Below are 21,952 nucleotides of genomic sequence, written 5' to 3'. Positions count from 1 at the left end.
TGAATTTGGGTAAAAGGTGATTTTGGCCTTGAGTCAAGTACGACTCGTAACAACATACCCTCACTCAGTTCTGGATTTTAAAAAATGATTCATTTGCCTCTGCTGCAAAAGAAGGCGGCTTTACAATATATGTTGAGAAAGTTTGCAAAACTCCTAATGTATGATGAAAGTTATCACGCACCGTATTATAATATCGACAAAACAAGCACTATTTACAATGATACTGTATCGTATGGAGGTAAATTCAAATACATTTTTTTAAATTTCTAATTCATTTTAGGATTCTGAAATTTCATTAGTAACGTTCTTTAAAAAATCGTTCTATTCAGCATTGAAATTTCCTTGGGAAAACATATTGTTATTAGTTTCAGTTTACAACAATGGAACGATGAACCGGAGAGTATTATCTTGGATGTGAATAGTAACGTCCATTCACTGTGATGCTCCGTTATTCCTCTAGGAAGAAGGTATTATTGTTTCTGCCAGAGAATTGGCGCCATAATCCACATCTTCACAAGATTTCTTGGTCACTTGAGTGTGTAAATAAGTTCTGGGCATGATTTGCGCTGACGCTGACGGTTGCAGCCCACATTGACGTTATGATCCGATATTACCCAATACGCTTTAAGTGTTATAAGATAAACAATTAATCACTGATAAGCAAATGACATAGGACATCGAAAGTTGCCAAATTGTGTTGTTCGCTACAAGCTTTCTTCACCTGCCGTTTTCTAATTAAAATGACTTCTCCAAACTAAAGTGTTCTTCTATTGGGACATCTTATTTATTTTCATTTGATTACAGTTTATATCCCGGGTTTATATCGGAAGGCTGAACCGTGTGCACCTGGTGAGAGCAGAATCCCTGATACGTTCATCCCTGAATTATGCGGCGAATAGTTATCGATCAGCAATTTGCTGGAGGAAGTAATGACATAAGAAGTCCCTGTCAAGTTCAATGTTATCTTTCCATAAAAGATTTAAGAATGTTATCATTCTGGCAAAAACATAAATAATGAGAGTGTTATAGGTACGATTCTTCTAGTGATTGAATGGGTGGCATTTTCCTGACGGATTTTAGCAGAGAAGAATATGTTTCTTTCTTAAGGCTCGTCTGTCGTGATATGTTCGAAAACAAAGAGTTTTCTTTCTGGAGACTCGTCTGCCGCGATATGTTAGAAAAATTACAAGATGTTTCTTTTCTGAGACTGGTTTGTCTTGATCCATTTGTTGAGTTGGTAGCATGTGTCCTATTTGAAGGCAAGAGGCAGAATTGTAAGTTACAAAGCAAATGGCGCCTGTATGTTGAACTCATTAAATATAAAATAACGGGATTAACAATAGAGTTAAATTTTAAAAGAACGCTTTTTGTTCTGTTGACGTGAACATTCTGTACAAAAGGATTTGTCGGCGAAAAACGAAAAATAATTATCCAGATATACATAAGTGACGAAGACAGTATAAATACTATCGTCATTATGAGAACAATAATAGCCAAACGAGAGCGTTTTTGCTGTTGTTTTTTACCCCCTTGCGGAAGTTTCAAAATAGCACTTCTCTTTAATAACTGGTTTGCTGTCATAAAGTAGCACACCACCATAACTGTGGCTGGAATAATATATAGAAAACATACAAGGAATATAATGTATACAGTGTTTGAGACGCCGTCACCAAACCAACACGTGGCATCTTCTGCGAGCCAAAACATGGGGCAGACGATCACGAAAGATGCCACCCAAATTCCCGCCACTGTCCAAATAGTTACTTTCCTTGCGTACTGTTGCTTACGGATAGGAAACATGACGATAGTATAACGATCAATACTTAACGCAGTCAAAGTTAGTACAGACACACCTTGTGAAAGGAACTGCACGAACAAAATGAGCTCACAGTGTACAAAGAGAAACACTCGAGCTGATTCCATCAGGTAGTACAACATATTAGTAAATATGACGAGGATTACGACTAATATATCCCCAACTGCAAGATTAGTAATCATAAGATTAGGAATACTTCGTAGTCCTTTATGTCTTAATGTCAAATAAATAACACTGCCATTGCCGAAAAATCCAACGATGAAGAAAAGTATGTCTAAAGAAAGCATGAATATCCGTCTTGGAATAAGTTTATATACGGTCACGAAATCGGGTTCGTCAACAATAACAGTATAATTCGATTCCATGATGTATTTGGTTGGCTGCAAAACGTACCTTGGCAATTACGATTTGGCAAACTGTCTTCAATTGTGGTTAGTTCTTGACCGCCTGGATAGTCACTTCATATTTCAAACCAATGTGTTGAAATCCGAATTCAGTTGTAAGACCCGGACGAGTGCGATGTGCTCCCAACTACAATGCCAACGTTCAACTAAGCCAGTACGTTAGCGACAGATGTGTTTTATTTGCCATTAGAATAATATATCAAAAGGTTGCGCGCCACTTCATTCACACGTGACACCGGGATCTGGTAAAAGCTAATAGGGCTCCCACAAGACAATATTTAAATACGATAATGGACACTGCTCATAAATTAAGCACTTTGGACCTAATGTCATTTCTGGTGGGTGGGAAAAACATACTATTAACTTTGGATAATGGATATGTGATTAGAAAGCGGTAATTGTTGTATCAATTTGTTGGTTGTACTGTTTTGTTGTTGTCGTTTTTTCTTTGTGTTTTCTTGTCTTGTTTATTTATTTGTTATGACAAACATTTTATGTGATATATAGAACTTGACAAGTTGGATTACGACAGTAATCCACTTTTTAACAAGAATGACCTTGAGAAGGCACGCTAATGGCGTTTTGATAGCTAGTTGTTACAATTGTGATTTTTACACAATATACATACAAGAAAAGATATAGCAATTTATAAGTTCCCCTAAGACCGTTTAAAAAAGAGTTGAATGGACCTAAGTACAACCTTCAAAACTGTATCTTATTTTAAATATATATTAAGAATCAGTGTGTCCGAACGCTACAATATGTGACATTGTAAATTGGAAATTGATTTATTGTTGTTAATGAGTTATGTAAGTTTTACAAAAGTGCTGTTTTTTTTCAGCCTTCCCATCAAACACAAAAAAGTTTTCGACATGATTCGCAAAAGGTTATAAAAGGTTGTCAGAAAACGTTTAAATGTCGGGTTATATAAAGGGTATATTAAGAGTATAAAACGTTTTCATAACCTTTTTGATAATCTACTGCTCAGCAAACAAAAATGTTTTACAGAAAACGTTTAAATGTCGGGTTATATAAAGGGTATAAAATCGTTTTAATAACATTCCAAAAACATTCTTGAAAACTTGATACAAAACATTCTAAACAGAATGTTATTTGGGGGTTGAAAAAATATTTTGCGAAAAATGTTTGCCCAAAATATTTGCAATAACGTTTTAAAAACTTTTTCATGACCTTTATATAACCCGACATTTAAATGTTATTAAAACGTTTTGAAAAAAACATTTTAAGAACATTTCTGTGTTTGCTGAGTGCAAATATTTTAACATAATGTTATTTAAGTGTTGACAAAATATTTGGCAAAAAAATTTTGCAAAAACAGTTTACAATAACATTTTTGAAAACATTTTAAAATATTGTTGTAGTGTGTTTTCATACAAAACGTTTTAAAACGTTATCATGACCTTTATATAACCCGACATCTTAATGTTAATAAAACGTTTTTATGTAAACCAAAAGCCAAAATATAACTTATTAAAAACGTTTTTAAAACGTTTTTGTGTTTGCTGGGTTCTTTACAACATAACTTAGGACCTACAAAAGTATATCTGTGATATTTGAATTCTTCTACACACACGCTATGAAATGATCAATGCAATTTTTGCCAAAACGCACTACCATTCGCAAGATGCTGTGAACTACCAAATCGCAACAGGCAAAAACGTAGATTGAATCCGCCAGTCCTTCAACTACTACGCACGGCTATCGGGCTGCGCTTGCGGGTCAAACGAGAAAACGGCCATTTGTTCCGCCATGTTTAATAGTTTCGAGAGGGGTCGAGGAACTCAGGCTAGCGGAAACGCTGCGGTAAATTTTCTGATGCGTTTGTAAAAAAAAAAAAAAGGTTACGATAAAACTATAATATAATTTAAGACCAATTAAAAGACTAGTTTGCATCTGACATCAGGGCAAAGGTGCGGCGTGATTGGTTGCTGACCTGCGCAGTACAGCATTTTGGTCTGGTTGACAGGACATCAGACGCAAACTAATCTTTTTAATTCGGTCTTCAACTATAGTTTTACATTTAGTGAATAATGAGTTTGTGAGTTGGTTTTCCTTTGGAATGAACATTTTTCGAAATTCTAAGAAAGACGATTTAATAATATTGTCACATGCTTGGGCGTTTCAAATAATGCAATCACAAGATAATCTTGATGTAATAAAGATTCTCTTGATAAAGTGCAATTTTATAAAGTATATCGTGTTTTCATATATTATACCGAATAAACTATTTTGAATTTAATTGAATGTAACCAAAGCATTATGTTAGACATAAAAATACATCTTACCTTCAGGCGCCATTCACAAAATTCATATATCTGTGACATTATATGTTTGGATATGAAATAAAATACAGCAGTCCAAAAACAATGTCCTTTTTACTTCGTATATTTGACACCCGAGTGTATAGTTTCTGAGACACTTCATAGCCATATGACATCTACCCACCTGTTTGTTTAGCATGTGGTTTTTTGTTTTATGAAAATGTACATTTGATAGCAAATGTGCTTGAAGAATTGTGCCGATGTGATGTAACAATGGTGTATGATTTCGAAATATTATAAAAACATGTGGAATGGGTGAATTATGTGTACACTCATAGAAATAACTTGTTTGGCTTGTTAGCACAACTTATATATGAAGTAAGCACACTCAACATATAAGTACCCATATATAGTTCCCGTTAATACGTACGGTATTGTATGTTGTACTAACAAGTCAAAAATGCTCAAAGAAAGCAAACAAATGTTAACAAATTTGTTGTATTTACCCAGAGTTTTGAGGTAACACGTTGCCTCAACTTTTCTGATTTTGCCAACTTCAGAATTTAAGTTGTTACAATTCAACAGTTTAGGAAACTTAAACAAATTAAGTTATTGCAACTGCAACAAAAATGAGTTAAACCCAACTTAACATCTTTCGATTTTGTCACAATTTGACATCTTCCCCCCACAAAATTCAGCTTAATCACCTTTATTTTCATAATTAGGGGCATAAATTTCATATGGGAACATATGACGAAGTTTGCAAAAACAATTTATAGGTTAACAATTCAGTTATAATAAGTACTGCTAATCAAAATATTTTGAGTTAGCATTACTTGAAACTATTCGTTGACGTATACAGAAAAGCTCAAGCAACGTGTTACCTCGAAACTCTAATTATATCCAATAAATATTGAGGGTACCATAATAGATAATATAGCACTGACATTCAGAAAAGGGTTGGCGGTTTGTAACATGTGACATGGTGGAAGCATTATTTGGTCTTGGTATTGTCGGGTGACTTGTTATCCTCATATTCTCAAAAACGTTTGTATAAATATAGTCCGGCTGCATGCAAACCATTGTTTTATCAGGTTAGATGGTTTTGTCAGTTAAAGTGTTTTTCTTTGGTGATTATTATTATATAGATGGTACAAAATGAGAATATAGGAAATGTAGAATTATCACCACTGTGGAATTCAAGATTTCCAAGGTCAAAGTTTATACAGGGATCAAAATTCAAAACTGCCGAATTGTGTTTACAAACCCATACCAAAATGTTCCTCTAATCATACGGATTCAGAAAATGTATGGTTTGACCTACTTCGACTTATCGTTCCGGAGTTATAAGCCAAAGGGTCACATATTAAATTTGAAGATCCACCAGGGGCTAAAATAGATGAAATGTTCCAATTTTGAAGAAAGTTGTCTCAAATAATAAAGATGGTTATAACTCTCTGTAACGACTCGTTACCTAGGTAACCGTTTAGGGAAATACCGGTATGTCATTATCAATAGGACTCCATTGGCAATGACCTATTTTGCAGTGTTACCAATATGGGTCTTTCTAGGTGGTCCAAACTATTCTTTATTAGATTTGATATCACAGAAAGAACAATATGAGACCATTTTCATCAAAATTGGAGCAATTGTTCTATTGTAACCCCTGTGGAGTTCGTTTTTAACCTTCCACCTTTTTTCTCATATCCCCATAACGATAAGTAAAAGTATATATTTTCTAGATTTTTATTACGAGAGGAATGATTTGGCATAGATTTGGACAAAATTGGACCACTTTTTAATTTTGACCCCTGTACAAATGTTGACCTTGGATATTTCGAATTGCCGGGGTGATAATTTTACACCCCTCGGAATCTTGTTTTTTATCACCTATAGAACAATAATCAACAAAGAAAAAACGGGCAAAAGCAACCTACTTTGCTCTGGCACTGGACTAATAGAGCTTAATAGGACAGATTTGCAGCGCAATGATGAACGCTAGGTATTGTCCTATAACATCAGTGCAATGATAGCCCTATACCTGGTAGTAATAGCGACAGTCTTCAACTTCAATGAAATCTATACTACCAACATCTTCTCTCTTAGCACTTTTCAATATACAGTCATTGGTGCCTGTGTTTGTCGTCTGCAAATTAAACGACAGACAATTTTCCCGCCGAGTACATTCAAAGCTACAGCGTAGTAAACTTCTGGCCTCCAACACAACAATATCGTAATTTTGAAGACAATCGTGTCCACCGTCATATTGATACCCATCTGCAAATGAGAAAATGTTGGATGCAACAAGATGTGAACAGATACAATGCAAGTCCTGTTTTAATATCTCGTTGATCAAGTTTGAAAACCTGAAGCGCACGTTTAAAAGGAGTGCATAATGCAGATACTGTCCATTTTCCTATACATAATACACAGTACTCTCACCATTGACGCGTGACCTCTACAAACACTGCATGTTATGGTATATGGGCATTGCCTAGTTAACGTCACTGTGTGAAAAATAACCGGCCAATATTTAAAGTACTCTCTGAAATTCTAGTTTTGTAACATGTCCTAATTTTTAGCTAATTTAGGTGTTTGGAGATATTCGCACTTTGGTGTTTTAGTGTATGTTATAGGTAATAGGGCATTGCCTAGTTAACGTCACTGTGTAAAAAATAACCGGCCAATATTTACCTAATTTAGGTGTTTGGAAATATTCGCACTTTGGTGTTTTAGGAAGGTTGTGTAAACGACAGATAACACCAAAAAATATGAAGAAATTATTTCCAAACCGTGTCTGCAACCATTATGTTTCTCATTTTCAAGAATGCTGGTTAACAATATGCATACTATTGTTTCATTTGGTAAACAAAGGCCCACAGAGTATTGTTACCTTGTGTTTGCTTTATAATCGTTCACCCAACTGAAACTATAATACCAGCTCATTGCGTTGAGATGTTTTCAATGAGTGTTATCTTGGTTTAATAGCTTTTAATGGGGGTTTAAGTCCTGCAAAGGTCGTGGTGAATTCTACTGTAGACATGACTGCATCATGGATCACATTTTGTGACAGTTCTGCGCCATTTCCTAAAATTACAGAGTATCAACTTTCCTGGTTTAACGAAAAGTAATCTTACCCTTTAGATATAAATAATGACATCCAATGACTTCAAATCGTATTGCTACCCAGCTATGCCATTCTGTAGGTACAATACGCAAGACACTGGCTGTGATTGGCTTTGGGAACGTGATGGTTACAATTGTATCTCGGTCAGTGTTGGCATCAAATGTCTTAAATAAAAAAATAGAACATTTAGACAATATAAATACGATTCACAGTTAAATTGGTTTATAGATATAATCAAACAGCCATGGGCGTCAACCCCGGGGGACGTTACCTCCCCCCCTCCTTTCGGCAAAAAGACCCATGTTTGTTCTTTTCAGCCAGTTTTAACAATTTTAGCCGGGTGCCCCCCACCCACACACATTTCAAGCCGGATTAACTAAACAAGACCAAGAAGATGAGAGTGTATATCGGGTGAGCTTTCATGGCAAGGTGGTAACCCCGGTTTCCATTTCACTCATTAAATTATGCGGAGTGCGTGGAATCAAACTGACGATGGAGGAGAATGCTAGCTTGATTCTAAATCTAAATCTATCAAGCTTAGACCTAAAATACCTCAACTGTCACTGTCATAATCCGTCAATTTACTACAGAATATAACTATGTAAACTCAACTTTATAATAATAATATTGTAGAAATATTAACAAATGCATTTCTGTACCTAAATACCGTATTACGACATGTTATATAGGAATCAAAATGGTGCCTACTTCTATATGTAGTGAGTGAATTTAAGTAAACGAGCTCGGATACAAATTGACCTTTTCGGTAAATCCCATACGACTTTGCGAGTACACCTGAGATGTCGTCATTTGACGTCACGCCGACTTGTAATGCGCAGTATTAACGCTGTTCGATAAACGATCGGCGCAAATTGGCGTGACGTCAAATGACAACATCTTAGGTGTACTCGCAAAGACTTATGGGTTTTACCGATAAAGTTAATTGTTGAACCGTGACGTAATTTCGCTCGCCCTTCTCATAATTCCCATAAACTTCCCTGACAAGAATCACACCACAGATTCCAATATCTGTGCCCTCACATGACCCCTTCGAGGCAAAGGGACAAGGATTCTTATTTCTTGTCTAATCTCCATAGGGTAACATTATTGTTTTTAACTGCTTGCTGGAAGTGGCTTTCTTTTTTGTGCAGTCTTTATAGCAAATGCCAGTATGCTTCTGAGGCCTTGTTCGCCGAGACTGTTTATATTTGAAATATTAGTCTCAGTTTCTTGGCCTGGCTTGTGAGAATGAATTTGGAGAAAACCTTCTGATAATTACAAACACTCGCTAAGTAGCAAGACCTTCCCTCTAAGCTTTTAATCCGATAAGCTGATTATCTATTTGTTTTCATGAATTGGAAGACATTCTTTGATGTATTACTGAGCTCAATCATCTGAAATTACTGGAGCGTGAACCACCCAGTCTGGTGGCTCAGCATAGTATTTTATTAACAGAAGGTTTTCTCCAAATTCGTTTCCTAATGATCTTGTATGGTCTCAGTGTTGAGTTTATATTCACAGTTGAGATTACAAGCTGTTGGCATGTGTCGTGGCAGACAAGCCATGTCTTCTTTAAAAACACTGCTGTGTTGTTAGTTAATATTGAACGAAATTGGACAAATGGGGTATCAAAATGCGCGTAAACAAACTAACACACACTAACTCACTAATAAAACTAAACATACCTTTTGTGCGTTTCCCTCCATAATGAATGTCAATGAATTAACGTCACCATACTGCATCTGTAGCTTTGTCACCCATTCATTATCCTGACTGGATGCACTACCTTGTATACGTATTTCTGTTATAGTGACATTAACTTGGAGATCAACTTGAATCCACGGATCAGATGGATTTGCATTTTTCGTTGCCCAATATTTATTATTATTTAGTCTGCCTTCTCTTGCTGGTAAGCCACCATCGCCAGCATAAAAATCAGAGGCTGTTATTCTTTCATTTGGGATGTCCCTACTTTCCATTCCAAGAGCTGTATTGCACTCAGCATCTGTAATGATTGTTAAATAATGTCATTGTTATCGTATTAGGGAGTCTGTCACCCACCTTTGCAGAGTATTTTGTGGGGCCTGAGAGCACATCAGAAATATCGCATTCCATTAAGTCGAAAAGGTTCTTTTTCAGATCCAAAAACTGATACTCACTCAGAAATATTTCAATTCCTATCGGGAATCTTGATCACTCTCTGGTGTTTCTAGATGTTACTAGAACCTGAGACACAGCCGGGTCTTGATGGAGTAGCCAAACTTCCTGGGTTGTAGTAGAATATGTAGCAGGTCAAGGATTAGGACGCTGGCTTAAAGAAGCAACCTGGATAAGGATCTGAGGCTATAAACACCATGAATAAAGACGAGGGGGCGTACAAACTAGACAAGATTTATGACCAGCTAATAAATAAACGGCAGCCAGGAAGTTTGGCTACTTCATCCAGACCAGACAGTGTTGCCGGTTCTAGTAACATCTAGAATTTCCAGAATGATCAAGATTCCTGATAGAAATTGAAATATTTCTGAGTGAGTATCAGTTTTTGGATCTGAAAAAGAACCTTTCTACTTAATGGAACTATGAACGACCCTGATGAATTTGTTTCGATAAAAAAAAACCATCAGCATTGTTTTAAAGTTGGCCGCAACAAATTAAGAGCGTTTTTCTTTTGTCAAAACCAGTTTGAAGAAAACTTACTAGTTTTTCTTGCTGACAGTTTCGTCAGTGAGCCACTGACTTTATCAAAGCTTGGTGTTGTTGTGATGATCCAACAGCTGACGACTGGCGGGAAGTTATTTCACTTCCGGTGACGATAGTCTTGTTAGCAGTCTTCAGAAGAGGATCATACACTTAGGTTGTAGACCCCCTCGTCTCTGTTCATTATTCCTCGCCCTCTCTTTCTGATCTGGATTGATTCCTTAATCCACCTTGCTTTCCTATCACTCTCTTTCTCTCTAAGATTTTAGACTCCCCCAATTGATAATATGATTAGCCCTGGCTACGTGATCACTAATGGCTGAGTTCTTGAAATGGCTCTCGGATTCTTTTCTCTTTGATCTTGTGTATTTTTGTTGACTCGCCTTCTCCGCTTCCCTCCTGTGTTCGTCCAGTCGCGTGCCGAAAGTTCTTTTGGTTTCGCCGACATATGTTAGCTCACAACTTCCACCAGGAACTTCATAAACACAGTTGGGGGTTTTGATGGGATCTTGTTTATCTTTTGGATGGACCACCATTTTCCGGATCGTAGTATGGGGTCTCATGGCGGTCGCGATGTCGTGTTTCTTAAGAGTTCTACTAATTCTTTCCGACACTCCCGCTACGTAAGGTATCACCACCAAACCTTTACTTTTTTGTTCAGAATCAGATGTTGTGCTCTTATTTTTCTTTGTCTTTCCTTGTTGTTTAGCTTCCATTTGTTTCTTGACTTTATCAATTGTCCATTTGGGATAACCGCACCGAGCTAGAGCCTGTCTTATGTGTTCTTCCTCTTTGACTTTGTCATCCGCTTCCGTAACTATTCTGTCTTTTCTATCTAGTAACGTGCGCACAACTCCCATTTTCTGATGAAGAGGGTGATGGGACGTGAAAGACAGATATTGGTCTGTGTGGGTCTTTTTTCTGTAGACCATAAGCTTGATTGAATTGTCGGGTTTGCGGATTATGAGGGTGTCCAAAAATGGGATTTGGTGGTCTTGTTCTTCCTCATACGTAAATTTAATACTACCGGTAGTGTCGACTTGGTTCAGGTGTTCTGTGTTCGGCTGTGTCTTTTTGAACTATTTCTAGAATGTCGTCTACATAGCGTTTCCAGAGGCGGGGTTTACACTGTAGGGGGGCAGTAAGGATGGCATGCTGTTCTAACCATTCCATGAAGATGTTCGCTGTGAGGGGACTGACCGGAGACCCCATCGCTGCACCAAATTTTTGTTTGTAAATGGTGCCCCGGAAGGTGAAGTAAGTGGTTGTAAGAACAAACTTCATTAAAACCATAATGTCTTCTACCTCTAACAGCGTACGTTTTTCAGATCCAGATCTTTTCGAGTCTATCACGGATTATGGCAAGGCATTCGTCGATTGGCACGTTAGTAAACAGGAAAACTACATCATGTGAGATAAATTGCTCATTGTTTTCGTACATGACCCCACATAATTCTTCCGCAAGATCATAGAGTTTTTAACATGATGTTCGGTAGTGCCCACAATTGGATTAATGATGTCAGCCAATGCTCTAGATGTATTGTAACCTAAGCTTCCCGTGTAATCGACAATGGGCCTTAACGGATTATTTGGCTTGTGGATCTTTGGCGTAGCGTACAGTCTAGGAATAACTTCCCCCGAGGGTCTTAGGTGGTCATACTGCGCTTGCGTAATCTTTGAATCATCGCGTAGGTTAGTGAGGATAGACATAAGTTCTTTCTTGTATTTACTAGTGGGATCTTTTTTCAACACTTCATAAGTTTTGTCATCACTCAACATATCCTTCACTCTATCCTCATAATCTTGAGTATCCATTGCAACGGTAGCCTTTCCTTTGTCCGCGGGTAGGATGGTAATGGTCTTTTCTTTTTGCAACTCATTTAATGCCTTTCTTTCTTCCCTAGTTATGTTAGATCAACAACACCAAGCTTTGATAAAGTCAGTGGCTCACTGACGAAACTGTCAGCAAGAAAAACTAGTAAGTTTTCTTCAAACTGGTTTTGACAAAAGAAAAACTCTCTTAATTCGTTCATTACCAAACCTGATGAATTTGTTTCAAAATTGGCCGCAACAACTTTTGTCTAAAAGGAGTTGAAATGGTTCTAACAAAATCTGAAATGACGTGTAACTTACAATGTCAACGATGCCAATTTTATCAGCATTGAGTCGCGAAAATACCAATATCTCGATTTTGTTCCATCATAATAACATTTAAATACCTGCATGTAGAGGACGTCGTGCTACATTTTCCAGACGATGGTGGCCAACGTCATTTTAATACGGCAACAGCCAATATTGTAAGTAAAACAAACAATATGACGGCAACACTGCCTGGACGTTGGACGCAATTATTTTTCCCGAGCCGAGGTGTGTTTTTAGCGCTATTGGCCCCGTTAAAGAAAAACAGTGCACAAAATATATTTCTCAGTGCAATATATACATTTTCACATGAAAATAAATGATTTTGGATTCAAAATAAATGTGCAGAAAACAAATCACCTGCGCTGGGGATGGGGATTAAACTCGGACCGGGTGGGTGGCAGGAAAGCCTGCAGACCACTACACCACGTAACTTCTGTGAAATTGTATCATAACATAGTGCGTTATTCATACAAAAAATTCAAAAAACAGTACTTACAATGAGGTTCACTGACGAACCTCAACGGATTTAGACTGATAAAATATTGCTTGATAATATACATACACTTTTGAAATTATTTGAGACATTTTCGTGTTTACGTGTAAAACCAATGACGACGTCAACATTCAGTCGATCTTGCCCCCCCTGCATATTCCTTGAAATCGGTGAAATCTATGTTTACTGTATGAAATCAAGACAACCTATACTAAGATGAATCGATGACTCGACTCGACTCGAAATTTAATGACTCGACTCGATGACTCGAGGCTTGTGACTCGAGTCACTGTGGCTGAATCGACTTTTTAAAAATTACTCGAAAATATAAATTATACCTTAATATTTCTAATAATACCTGCACGTTTTCTTCCACACATCTCAGTGTATTGTGATTCTTATATTTTACAAAGTGGGCTTACTATATCTCAGCATCTTTATAATAACTTAAAATATAAATTATATGTATGTGTGTACAATGTACATGTATGATTGCCTGTCGATCTGGCTAAAGGATCCACCATTTTTTTACATGCTTCAAACTTGGCATGGTGGAAAAGTCCACTGTCCATCATTACTGATTACCAGACTTATAATAGTGTTCGTACCCGTACTCGAGTCCCAATTTCCATACCCGTACCCGTACTTGTACCCATGGCTTTGGACCCGTACTCGTACTCATGCCATATTTTGTCTTCGGACTCATGGACTGCAGAGGATGATTTAAGGAAGCCCCATCATGCACCGTAAAAGTGTTATCACTAGAGTTTCAACTGCCACTTTACTTTTCAAATCCCATTGAACTCTGTGCAAAAGATGTTGTTTTAGAATTGCCCGTGTGTCGTCATTACTTGGTCGATTTTAGATCTAAAGTGATGTATGCATGAAGGATAATTCACACCTTCTGTAGATAACATAAAATGTGAAATCGACCAACCTTTAGAAGGTGTTTTTATTGTAAATATATCTGTCCAAATTCAAATTTAACCATGCACGTGTGTATGCAGTGGGCGGGCAGTGGTGTCATGTTCACTCACACAGCTGTGCTAACCGCAAGACTTCTGGGAAGTGCTTAAATCATCCTCTGCATGGACTGGGACCCGTACCCGTACCCGTACTCATGGCCTGGGACCCGGACCCATACTCATGGCATGGGACCCGTACCCGCAATTTGTATTGCACAGTCTGGCTGTCCATACTGTACATAGACATAGTTTTTTCACTTGCATCCCAAAATATGCCACCTTTAGGCTAGTTTCACTATGACCACGAATATTTGATCTCTTTTTGTACTTGATTAATTAATTTGTTTATACTAGGACCATAATAGGACCCATAATAGGACCCATAATAGGACCCATTGGTCCATAATAGGACCCATACAAGTACTTAAAGTCCCAATTTCCGTACCCATACTCGTACCCGTACCCATGGCTCCGTACCCGTACTCGCACCCTATTTTGGAATGGACCCGTACTGAATACTCATGGCTAGGGATGCGTACCCGTACCCTTACCCATGACCTGAAATCCGTACCCATGGCCTGGGACCCGTACCCGTACAAGTACTCGTGGTCCGGGACACGCACCCGTACCCATACTCATGGCGGGTACTAATGGCAATACTACAAGTCTGACTGATTACTGATTTCCACAATGCACTGGATGGAGCACATAGATTCATAAATTAATATTATGTACTCTCACTGGGATTTTAATTTCAAAAAGTACAAATTCATGCAAATTGGGCTATCAAGTTGACAGCTGGTATCATGAGCATATAAAACGTGAAGTGACTCGAAATGACTCGACAAAATATATCCGACTCGACTCGACTCGACTCGACAGAATGGCCTGACTCGACTCGACTCGACTCGACTGACAACTTCAAATGACTCGACTCGACTCGGACTCGAAGGCTTCATGACTCGACTCGACTCGAGACTCGAGGGTTCGATGACTCGACTCGACTCGGACTCGACTTTCAGTGACTCGACTACAAGTCTGGCACATTATATAACTGACATACTTGTAGTTTCTGTTCAAATCGGTAACAAAATCGGTGAATGAATATTTTGAGACTTTATTGCTTGTTTCTTTAAAATCGAACACAAATTGAAACACTAGTCCTAAGGGATATCAAATTCACCTCTTTAGTCTCTAAAGGTGTAGCAAATTTTCTGATTCCATTCCCACGTATCTATTTTTGGGGGGGGGGGATTTTTGATATAAATAAAACAAACTGTGACCTGTCGACTTTCAAAAGTAATTTCTAGTAGGTCTATATAATTATCGTTTTGTGCACTTTCTCACAAGTGTCTTTCACGGAAATTCCCGGCGAAAACAAGTCCCGTTATGTTTTTATAGAAATCTGATCCTGAAAGGGTTGTTTTTATACAAATCTGGTATTACTAAAACGAGTCCCGATAAGAATTATTACCTTCACGAACTCCGGACCTTGCATGGGTACCAAAGAAATCCTTGCTATCCGATTCCTTAAGTAGCATAAATTTGTAGAATGTTTTTTACACATTGATATACGCCACGATATGTATTGCAAAATTACTGCTCTTCACAGGCCTTTAATAAACAAATACAATATACTCACCTGTAATGTCTTGTAAAAAGAATATGTATAATACAGTAATCAGAAGGACGAACATGGCTTCGTCTATTTGTTTCACGTTGACTCTCATTGCTATATCCAAGTTGATTTGAGACAAAAAAACATTTCATGAACATAATATTGAATTTTGTCTCCTCATCTTCATTTGATTCCTGGCTTCATTTAGGTGGAATTGACATGTTGATTAAACTAATAAAATGCAAGGCGGGCACTTTACTTTGAACTATTGATATTTGATCTGAATAATGCTATTGATACTCGTGTGAAAATACACTGATGCCACATTTTATAAGATTGTAACCAATAGCGTACGAAGTGCCGGAAGGGATGCGCGATATTTTACACTTGACTCATATTCTGCTTCGTCCAGGCTATGAGATTCTAGGTCTTTACACTATTTTAGTTTGATCATTTATCAGTCCAAAAAGACACACAAACACTGTACATTATAAAGGGTTTCTAAGTTCTGCTTTCTTTTCCAAAATCCCTATTTTTAAGGTAGATGTAACCTACTGACGTCTTCGAAAAGATTAAATACTTTAAAAGCATTCGTGTGCCTTGTGTTCAATAATGAGCGAATTCTGGTCTGTAGGCGTGTAGATTTGGTTACGCAATTACGAGCAATTCATGCTAGTAATTATTAACCAATTTGTGTGAGCCAATCTTTGACCCAATTAAGAAACAGAATTACATGTTGAGCTAACTTCACTTTAATTAGGTTCATTTATAATTCTTTCTTTCTTGTTCAATAGCCAGCAGCATTTTGAGGAGTGTGACTTAGTGGTTTAGAATTTAACTTCTTGCTGAAATATTGACTTGCAAAATTAAAATCTGGATTTAATTGGCAGCATCTGTATATTAAATGCAGATTTTCGTTATTCCCATATGGTATTTAGAGTTGGGTAGCTGAACCGTGTGAGAATTATGTCCTTCGGAGGGGATGTTTTAATCTGTCAGTTCCGTGTGTATAGAAGAGCCATACCTGCACATGGATCTATAAGTTAGTTTCAAAAGAGTAGGCAGTTGCCAACCCATCCCGGTATTCAAATTGACTCCAAGCTAAAGAGTCTTTGTTTGGATATTCAGGGATGTCAACCCCAACTGAATCAAACCAAATTAACAAAATTCTGTCGAATTTGAGATTTCTGACACAGTTTTACGTTGCTGAAAATAATATTTTTAACAGAAATAACTGCCTTTCTTTTATCATACATCTCATTTTGCAAGGTTTCGTCATATGTATTGACATAACACAAAGAACATTGAACCACATCCGCTTATTTATTGATGCTTTTATAGAAAGGACGAACCACCATGATTATGTATTATGAAACATAGTTCTGAACATGCATATTGTAATTGGTTATGAAAACAGTCATAACATTCTGTAAACATTACAATCTGTAGTACAGGGTGTCTCAAAAGCCTATTTGGAACCTTCCTATCAAAGAGATTATTATAAGGAAAGTAAAAATACTTACTTTATGGATAGCAAACTTGTAGCATTATCTTAAGATTAACGTTGATATGATTTTCTTGGTTTAGTACAAATGTATTGGAATCATCTCCAAATCACCTGATTTTTTCTTTGCTCATGTACTGTTTTTTTTTTCAAAACCTTACAGCCCATCCCCTGGAAGTCAAATGGTGTGTAGATACTATAGACATATGGACCTGGCAGCCTTAATACATTCTGATGTGTAATCGATCAGCAAGGGCATTTAATTTATTTAAATAAAGCTCCTAAAGTCAAGTGGGTGATAAAGAAGCGCATATCGATAGCTAAAGCCTGCTTTATAGACTTGAGACCCGCACAAACACACATTTGGGATACGTGAGAACAATGCTACCACATTACACTTTATACGCTTACACATGACTTTATTGTGGTCACTTATTGATGCCTGCTGTGTAAAACGTCAATATGCTGTCGGATCAGTGACCAATTTAATGGCTGAACCCCTTTGTTCGAAACAATGCCCAACTTTTTGTGAATAACATGTCGGCATATCAAATAAGCATCGAATGAACAATGCGTTACGTAATCTTTTGGATCTGCTTCTATATTAACCCTAGAACTACTGAGCCATATTTTGTAACACGAACTACGAAGAGAATGGTTGTTGCAACCCCCACCCCACCCCCATTTTCAATTATAAACGTCATATACCGTTTTCCTTGGTACCAATGTATAGCTATGGGTCTCCTCTATCCAATACCAAAATAAGTACATACATTCCCCAAATAATGTCGCTATGACGTCATAATGTGAGGGCACCCATGCAAATTCTAGTTATGTATTAAAGTATAGGCATGATTTTCGGCTAAAAATTCTACAGAAAAGAAATGGCTATTTAAACCTAACTAACAAGTAAAATGTCAGAAGCTCTTGGAATAATTTTACAAGAGCAAAATAAAATTCATTAATTTTACTGTAGAAACCAATGGTGGGCCTCACCCCCCCTATGGTCATACATGACGGCCGATCCTACCCCCGGGTAAGGTGCTGGGGTAAAAATTTACCTTCCATGCCAGCTAAGTCTATACAAGACTGCCTTCCATTCCAGCTAAGTCTATACAAGACTGCCGTCCATTCCAGCTAAGTCTATACAAGACTGCCTTCCATTCCAGCTAAGTCTATACAAGACTGCCGTCCATTCCAGCTAAGTCTATACAAGACTGCCTTCTATTCCAGCTAAGTCTATACAAGACTGCCTTTGTATAAACCTTAAAGCGCCTGCACTCAGCACCAACGGAAAAGGCCAGGAACGCCGATCTATTACACCAGTGCGTTTCACTAGCTTGCTGGTTTCAAAGTCTTTTGGAATTTGAGGGAATCAAAGGCTTTTGTGAATATGAAGATGAACAGCTTGGTTTTTGCTGACAAAATTATAATATAAGAATGCATAGAGATTTATCATGATAATAAGCAATCGACGGCATGTTCGCGCTCCAAGCCGTTATGTACCAATTGGTCACCAACGAGATTTCTTGATATTGATTTTCTGACGGAAGAATGGAGGAAAAAGTATATATTTCTGATAATAATGACTGCTCTCTACGGGCCTTATCAAACGTATACTATAGACTCACCTGCAATGTCTTGTAAAAAGAATATGCAGAATGATGTAATCAGAATGACGAACATGGCTTCGTCTATTTGCCTCAAGTTGACTTTCATTGCTATATCCAAGTTGATCTGTGCTAATTATTTTCCTGAATAAATTAGATTTCTTTGTCTTCTCATCTTCCCATATCTATTTGACGAAACTAATAAAATGCTAAACGGACACATGAGTTATTAACTATTGATATTTAACCTGAATGTTATTAATAAACTCGTGTGAAATTAAAATGTTATGCCACCTTTTATAAGATTGTATAAACCAATAACGTATAAAATGCCGGAAGGGATGCGAGATATTATAATACTTATTTTAGACTCATATCCGGCGTTTTCCGCGTTTTAATTATTTATCAGTACATTGCAACATAATTACAAAGTACAATCAAACTTTCCAGGATCGAATTAAAAGACCTACAAACACTGAATATTACAAGGTTTGCCTACGTTCGGTTTTCATATTCCAAGAAAGCTATTATTTAAGGTACTATAGTAACCTACTGACGTCTGGGAAAAGATTAAAGACATTCGTGTGGCTTTCACTCGACTTTATGAAGATTCTTAAAGCCATATTATAACTTTTCATACAAAATAGATTAGTATTTCTTTACCATAAAATGTTAGCTTTTACTGTCAGATATATCCCCTTTTACTTTTGAGCCGAACAAAGCAACGAAAATTGGAATTTACTACCAGCGCCGATGTCGCCAATCCTTCGGTCGTGTTATGGTACGATCCTAATCGTCCCGGACGATCAGCGTCCCGCACGCCATGTACGTACTGTGTTATGAACATCGTGAAAGCGTTCTACTAAATTCCATCGTAATAATAAAACGAGTCTCAAAATCGTTTGTAACCTATGACACATCGTAAAATCCATTTCACTAACACGACTTATACGATCGGTAAACTTCGTAAATAATAAGGATTTACTACAGGGATCCTTCGTAAGTTAGTAAAAGTCAAGTAAAAGTGTATTCGTAGCTTGCGAATGGGTACTTGAAATACGAAGGGTTAAAGGATGTCTCCGGAAATCACAACATAATGCGTTATATAATCAGATAATAGAAAATTAATTATCAAGCACGAATCACGTGGTTTTATTTGAAACAAACTGAAGTGTTTGTCAGTGGTTACCTGGATATTGGCCTGGTGAAAATAAAGTTTAAATTTAATTGGCACCATCATTATCCCGAGACACTGAAATAAAGAAACGGCTAACACCAATTTTTGGACCTCTTGTGAGGCATTCAGAAATAACGCATAATTTATTCAAGCAATGCTTTGAGAAAATTCATTAGAATCAGCCAAATAATAACGATTTACTTTTTCGCTCGCAGTAATTACCCGACCGCGCCTCCCAAACAACTCATGAACTACTTTGAAAGCCAGTGATACAATTCCCTATGTCATTTTTAAAATTGCTCGAATTTCCAAACAACTGTTCCTATGCTCACGATGATTAAACTTTTGCTATCAAATTTGGTATCAACCTTCGAAGGAAAGTGTATAGAAAATTATTATATGAATTATTTTGACATAAACTCATCAGACTCTGATTAAATGGGGATGGAACTAGTGGAGACTTTTTATTTTGGCTGTGTATATTATCATGTTTCATTATACAAATAAGTTGACAACATACATATTATAAACCTACATAGTGTATTCTACAAGCATAATTATTAGGATTGAAAGCTCTGATAAACTTGAAACTTTAACCTTCAGAAATTTTTAAAACACCGTACCATATACCGTATTCACTCGATAGTTAGCACATGTGCTTACTATCGAGGGCTTTTGAAAACGTGCAAAAACGAAAAAAAAAAATGAACAGCGCCATCCACAAAAGTGACAAAAGTGTAAAGGGTTTTGAGCAAATCATCGATACACATAGCTATATACGAACAATTAAACCTACACATTTGTGTGTTAACTACATTAGCTCAGTTGGTAAAGCGACAGAATTTGAATCATCTTAAGAAGAGCGAACTGAGCAGGAGCTCGAGGCTCGTTATAAACTTCTCCGTTGATTAATTTTTGTTTTGGGGTTTGAGCTTTTCTTGATAAATTTAATCTTTTTTTGCTTTGTTTTTCATTTTGTTTCTTTATTGTTTCTTATTTGCTTTATTTTGTTTTGTTTTTTCTTTTCTTTTCTTTTTCTTCTTTCTTTTTTGTTCTATTCATACAATGTAGTTGGATATGCCCTCAATGTTAAAATGAGGTGGTCATATTTTTCAAAGGCTCTGATGATGGTTCCCTTCTATCAAATGACTATCATTGAAGACTGAGTTCCGCAGTCTATTTCAAAATACTGACTTCGTTTTACATCAAGAAGGACACAATAACTGCGACTTAACCGTGATATGGAAATGCTTTTTAACCGCAAAGAAATCTTTTGCATTTTATAATTTTAACCTTATCCATTATACTTTTATGATTTTGTGCAATACGAAAAATAAAAAAACAAAGAGCGTGTTTATAGTGAGCCAGATTATGCGGTATTTAGCTGGACTGCCACGAAGTCTATATTTGTTTATGTTTTACTAACCATTGCAAATCTAGACTGCGCGGTAGTTTAGCTAAATAACGGAAAGATTGTCTCACTATAAACACGCTCATTGTGTAATATGTAAACTCCCGCTCCGATTCAATTGTGCCTGTTACATTGTGTGCTTTATTGAATCAGGGACCTTGTATAGAGGCCCTGCATGAAATTATCGATTGGCTCCAGACAAAGGATTTGAACCGGTGTCCTTCACCGTAGTTATAGCGGAGTGCAGTCCATTCAATCAAATGTTGTCATCAACCTATTTGATCGTAGTGCAGGGTTATGTGTGTGAGACGAACTGTCACGGTAGATTGCAATCATGCTTTTTATTGAATGCATTTGAGTAGTCCGCCATATTTACGGGATGATACGTCACATGCAAGGCCTCTATATGGAGGGACTGTAAACGGCTTCCACCCATTGTACCATGCGAGTTGCTGGTTTACAAATTATCCTCAGTTGAGCAAGCATGAATAATACCAGAGAAGATGTAATAAAGAGGAGGGTCAACAGAATTATATCCTTGAGATAATCCCGTAGGTAATCCTGTCGCATCTATTCATAGTCCTTTATTCTCAAGTAGTTAAACATCCACTTGAAATATCCTATGATGTTATGTGTGTGACCGCCCGTGGTTGACCGATTTTCACTTCAGAATTGGAAATATTTCCAATGTTTCTATAGAGAATTT

At 37.1% G+C, this 21,952-nt stretch overlaps 2 protein-coding genes across 4 annotated transcripts in view; both read right to left on the bottom strand.

The window, feature by feature from the left end:
• Positions 1-1,023: 1,023 nt before the first annotated feature.
• Positions 1,024-2,444, bottom strand: LOC140160036 (neuromedin-B receptor-like). The gene has a single exon (XM_072183306.1). It carries the CDS (start codon positions 2,179-2,181, stop codon positions 1,024-1,026), a length of 1,158 nt encoding a protein of 385 aa, XP_072039407.1. The 5' UTR covers positions 2,182-2,444.
• A 2,166-nt stretch (positions 2,445-4,610) lies between these two features.
• Positions 4,611-21,952, bottom strand: part of LOC140160849 (neuropilin-2-like) — a 32,008-nt gene continuing 14,666 nt past the window's right edge. Inside the window, exons 1-4 of one of the 3 annotated variants that reach the window (XM_072184172.1) lie at positions 18,680-18,869; positions 9,315-9,634; positions 7,640-7,793; positions 4,611-6,779 (exon numbers count right to left, since the gene is read on the bottom strand). In XM_072184172.1, coding sequence (XP_072040273.1) covers positions 6,538-6,779; positions 7,640-7,793; positions 9,315-9,634; positions 18,680-18,767 — 804 coding nt within the window. In that variant the 5' untranslated portion in view covers positions 18,768-18,869 and the 3' untranslated portion in view covers positions 4,611-6,537. Of the gene's footprint in view, positions 6,780-7,639; positions 7,794-9,314; positions 9,635-15,568; positions 15,787-18,679; positions 18,870-21,952 lie in introns of those variants that run through there. The other 2 variants (XM_072184170.1, XM_072184169.1) reach the window with 2 other exon arrangements.

This window comes from Amphiura filiformis, chromosome 9 (genome assembly GCF_039555335.1).
Source record: "Amphiura filiformis chromosome 9, Afil_fr2py, whole genome shotgun sequence".
Classification (NCBI taxonomy): domain Eukaryota; kingdom Metazoa; phylum Echinodermata; class Ophiuroidea; order Amphilepidida; family Amphiuridae; genus Amphiura; species Amphiura filiformis.
This window is presented reverse-complemented; position numbering and strand designations above follow the sequence as displayed.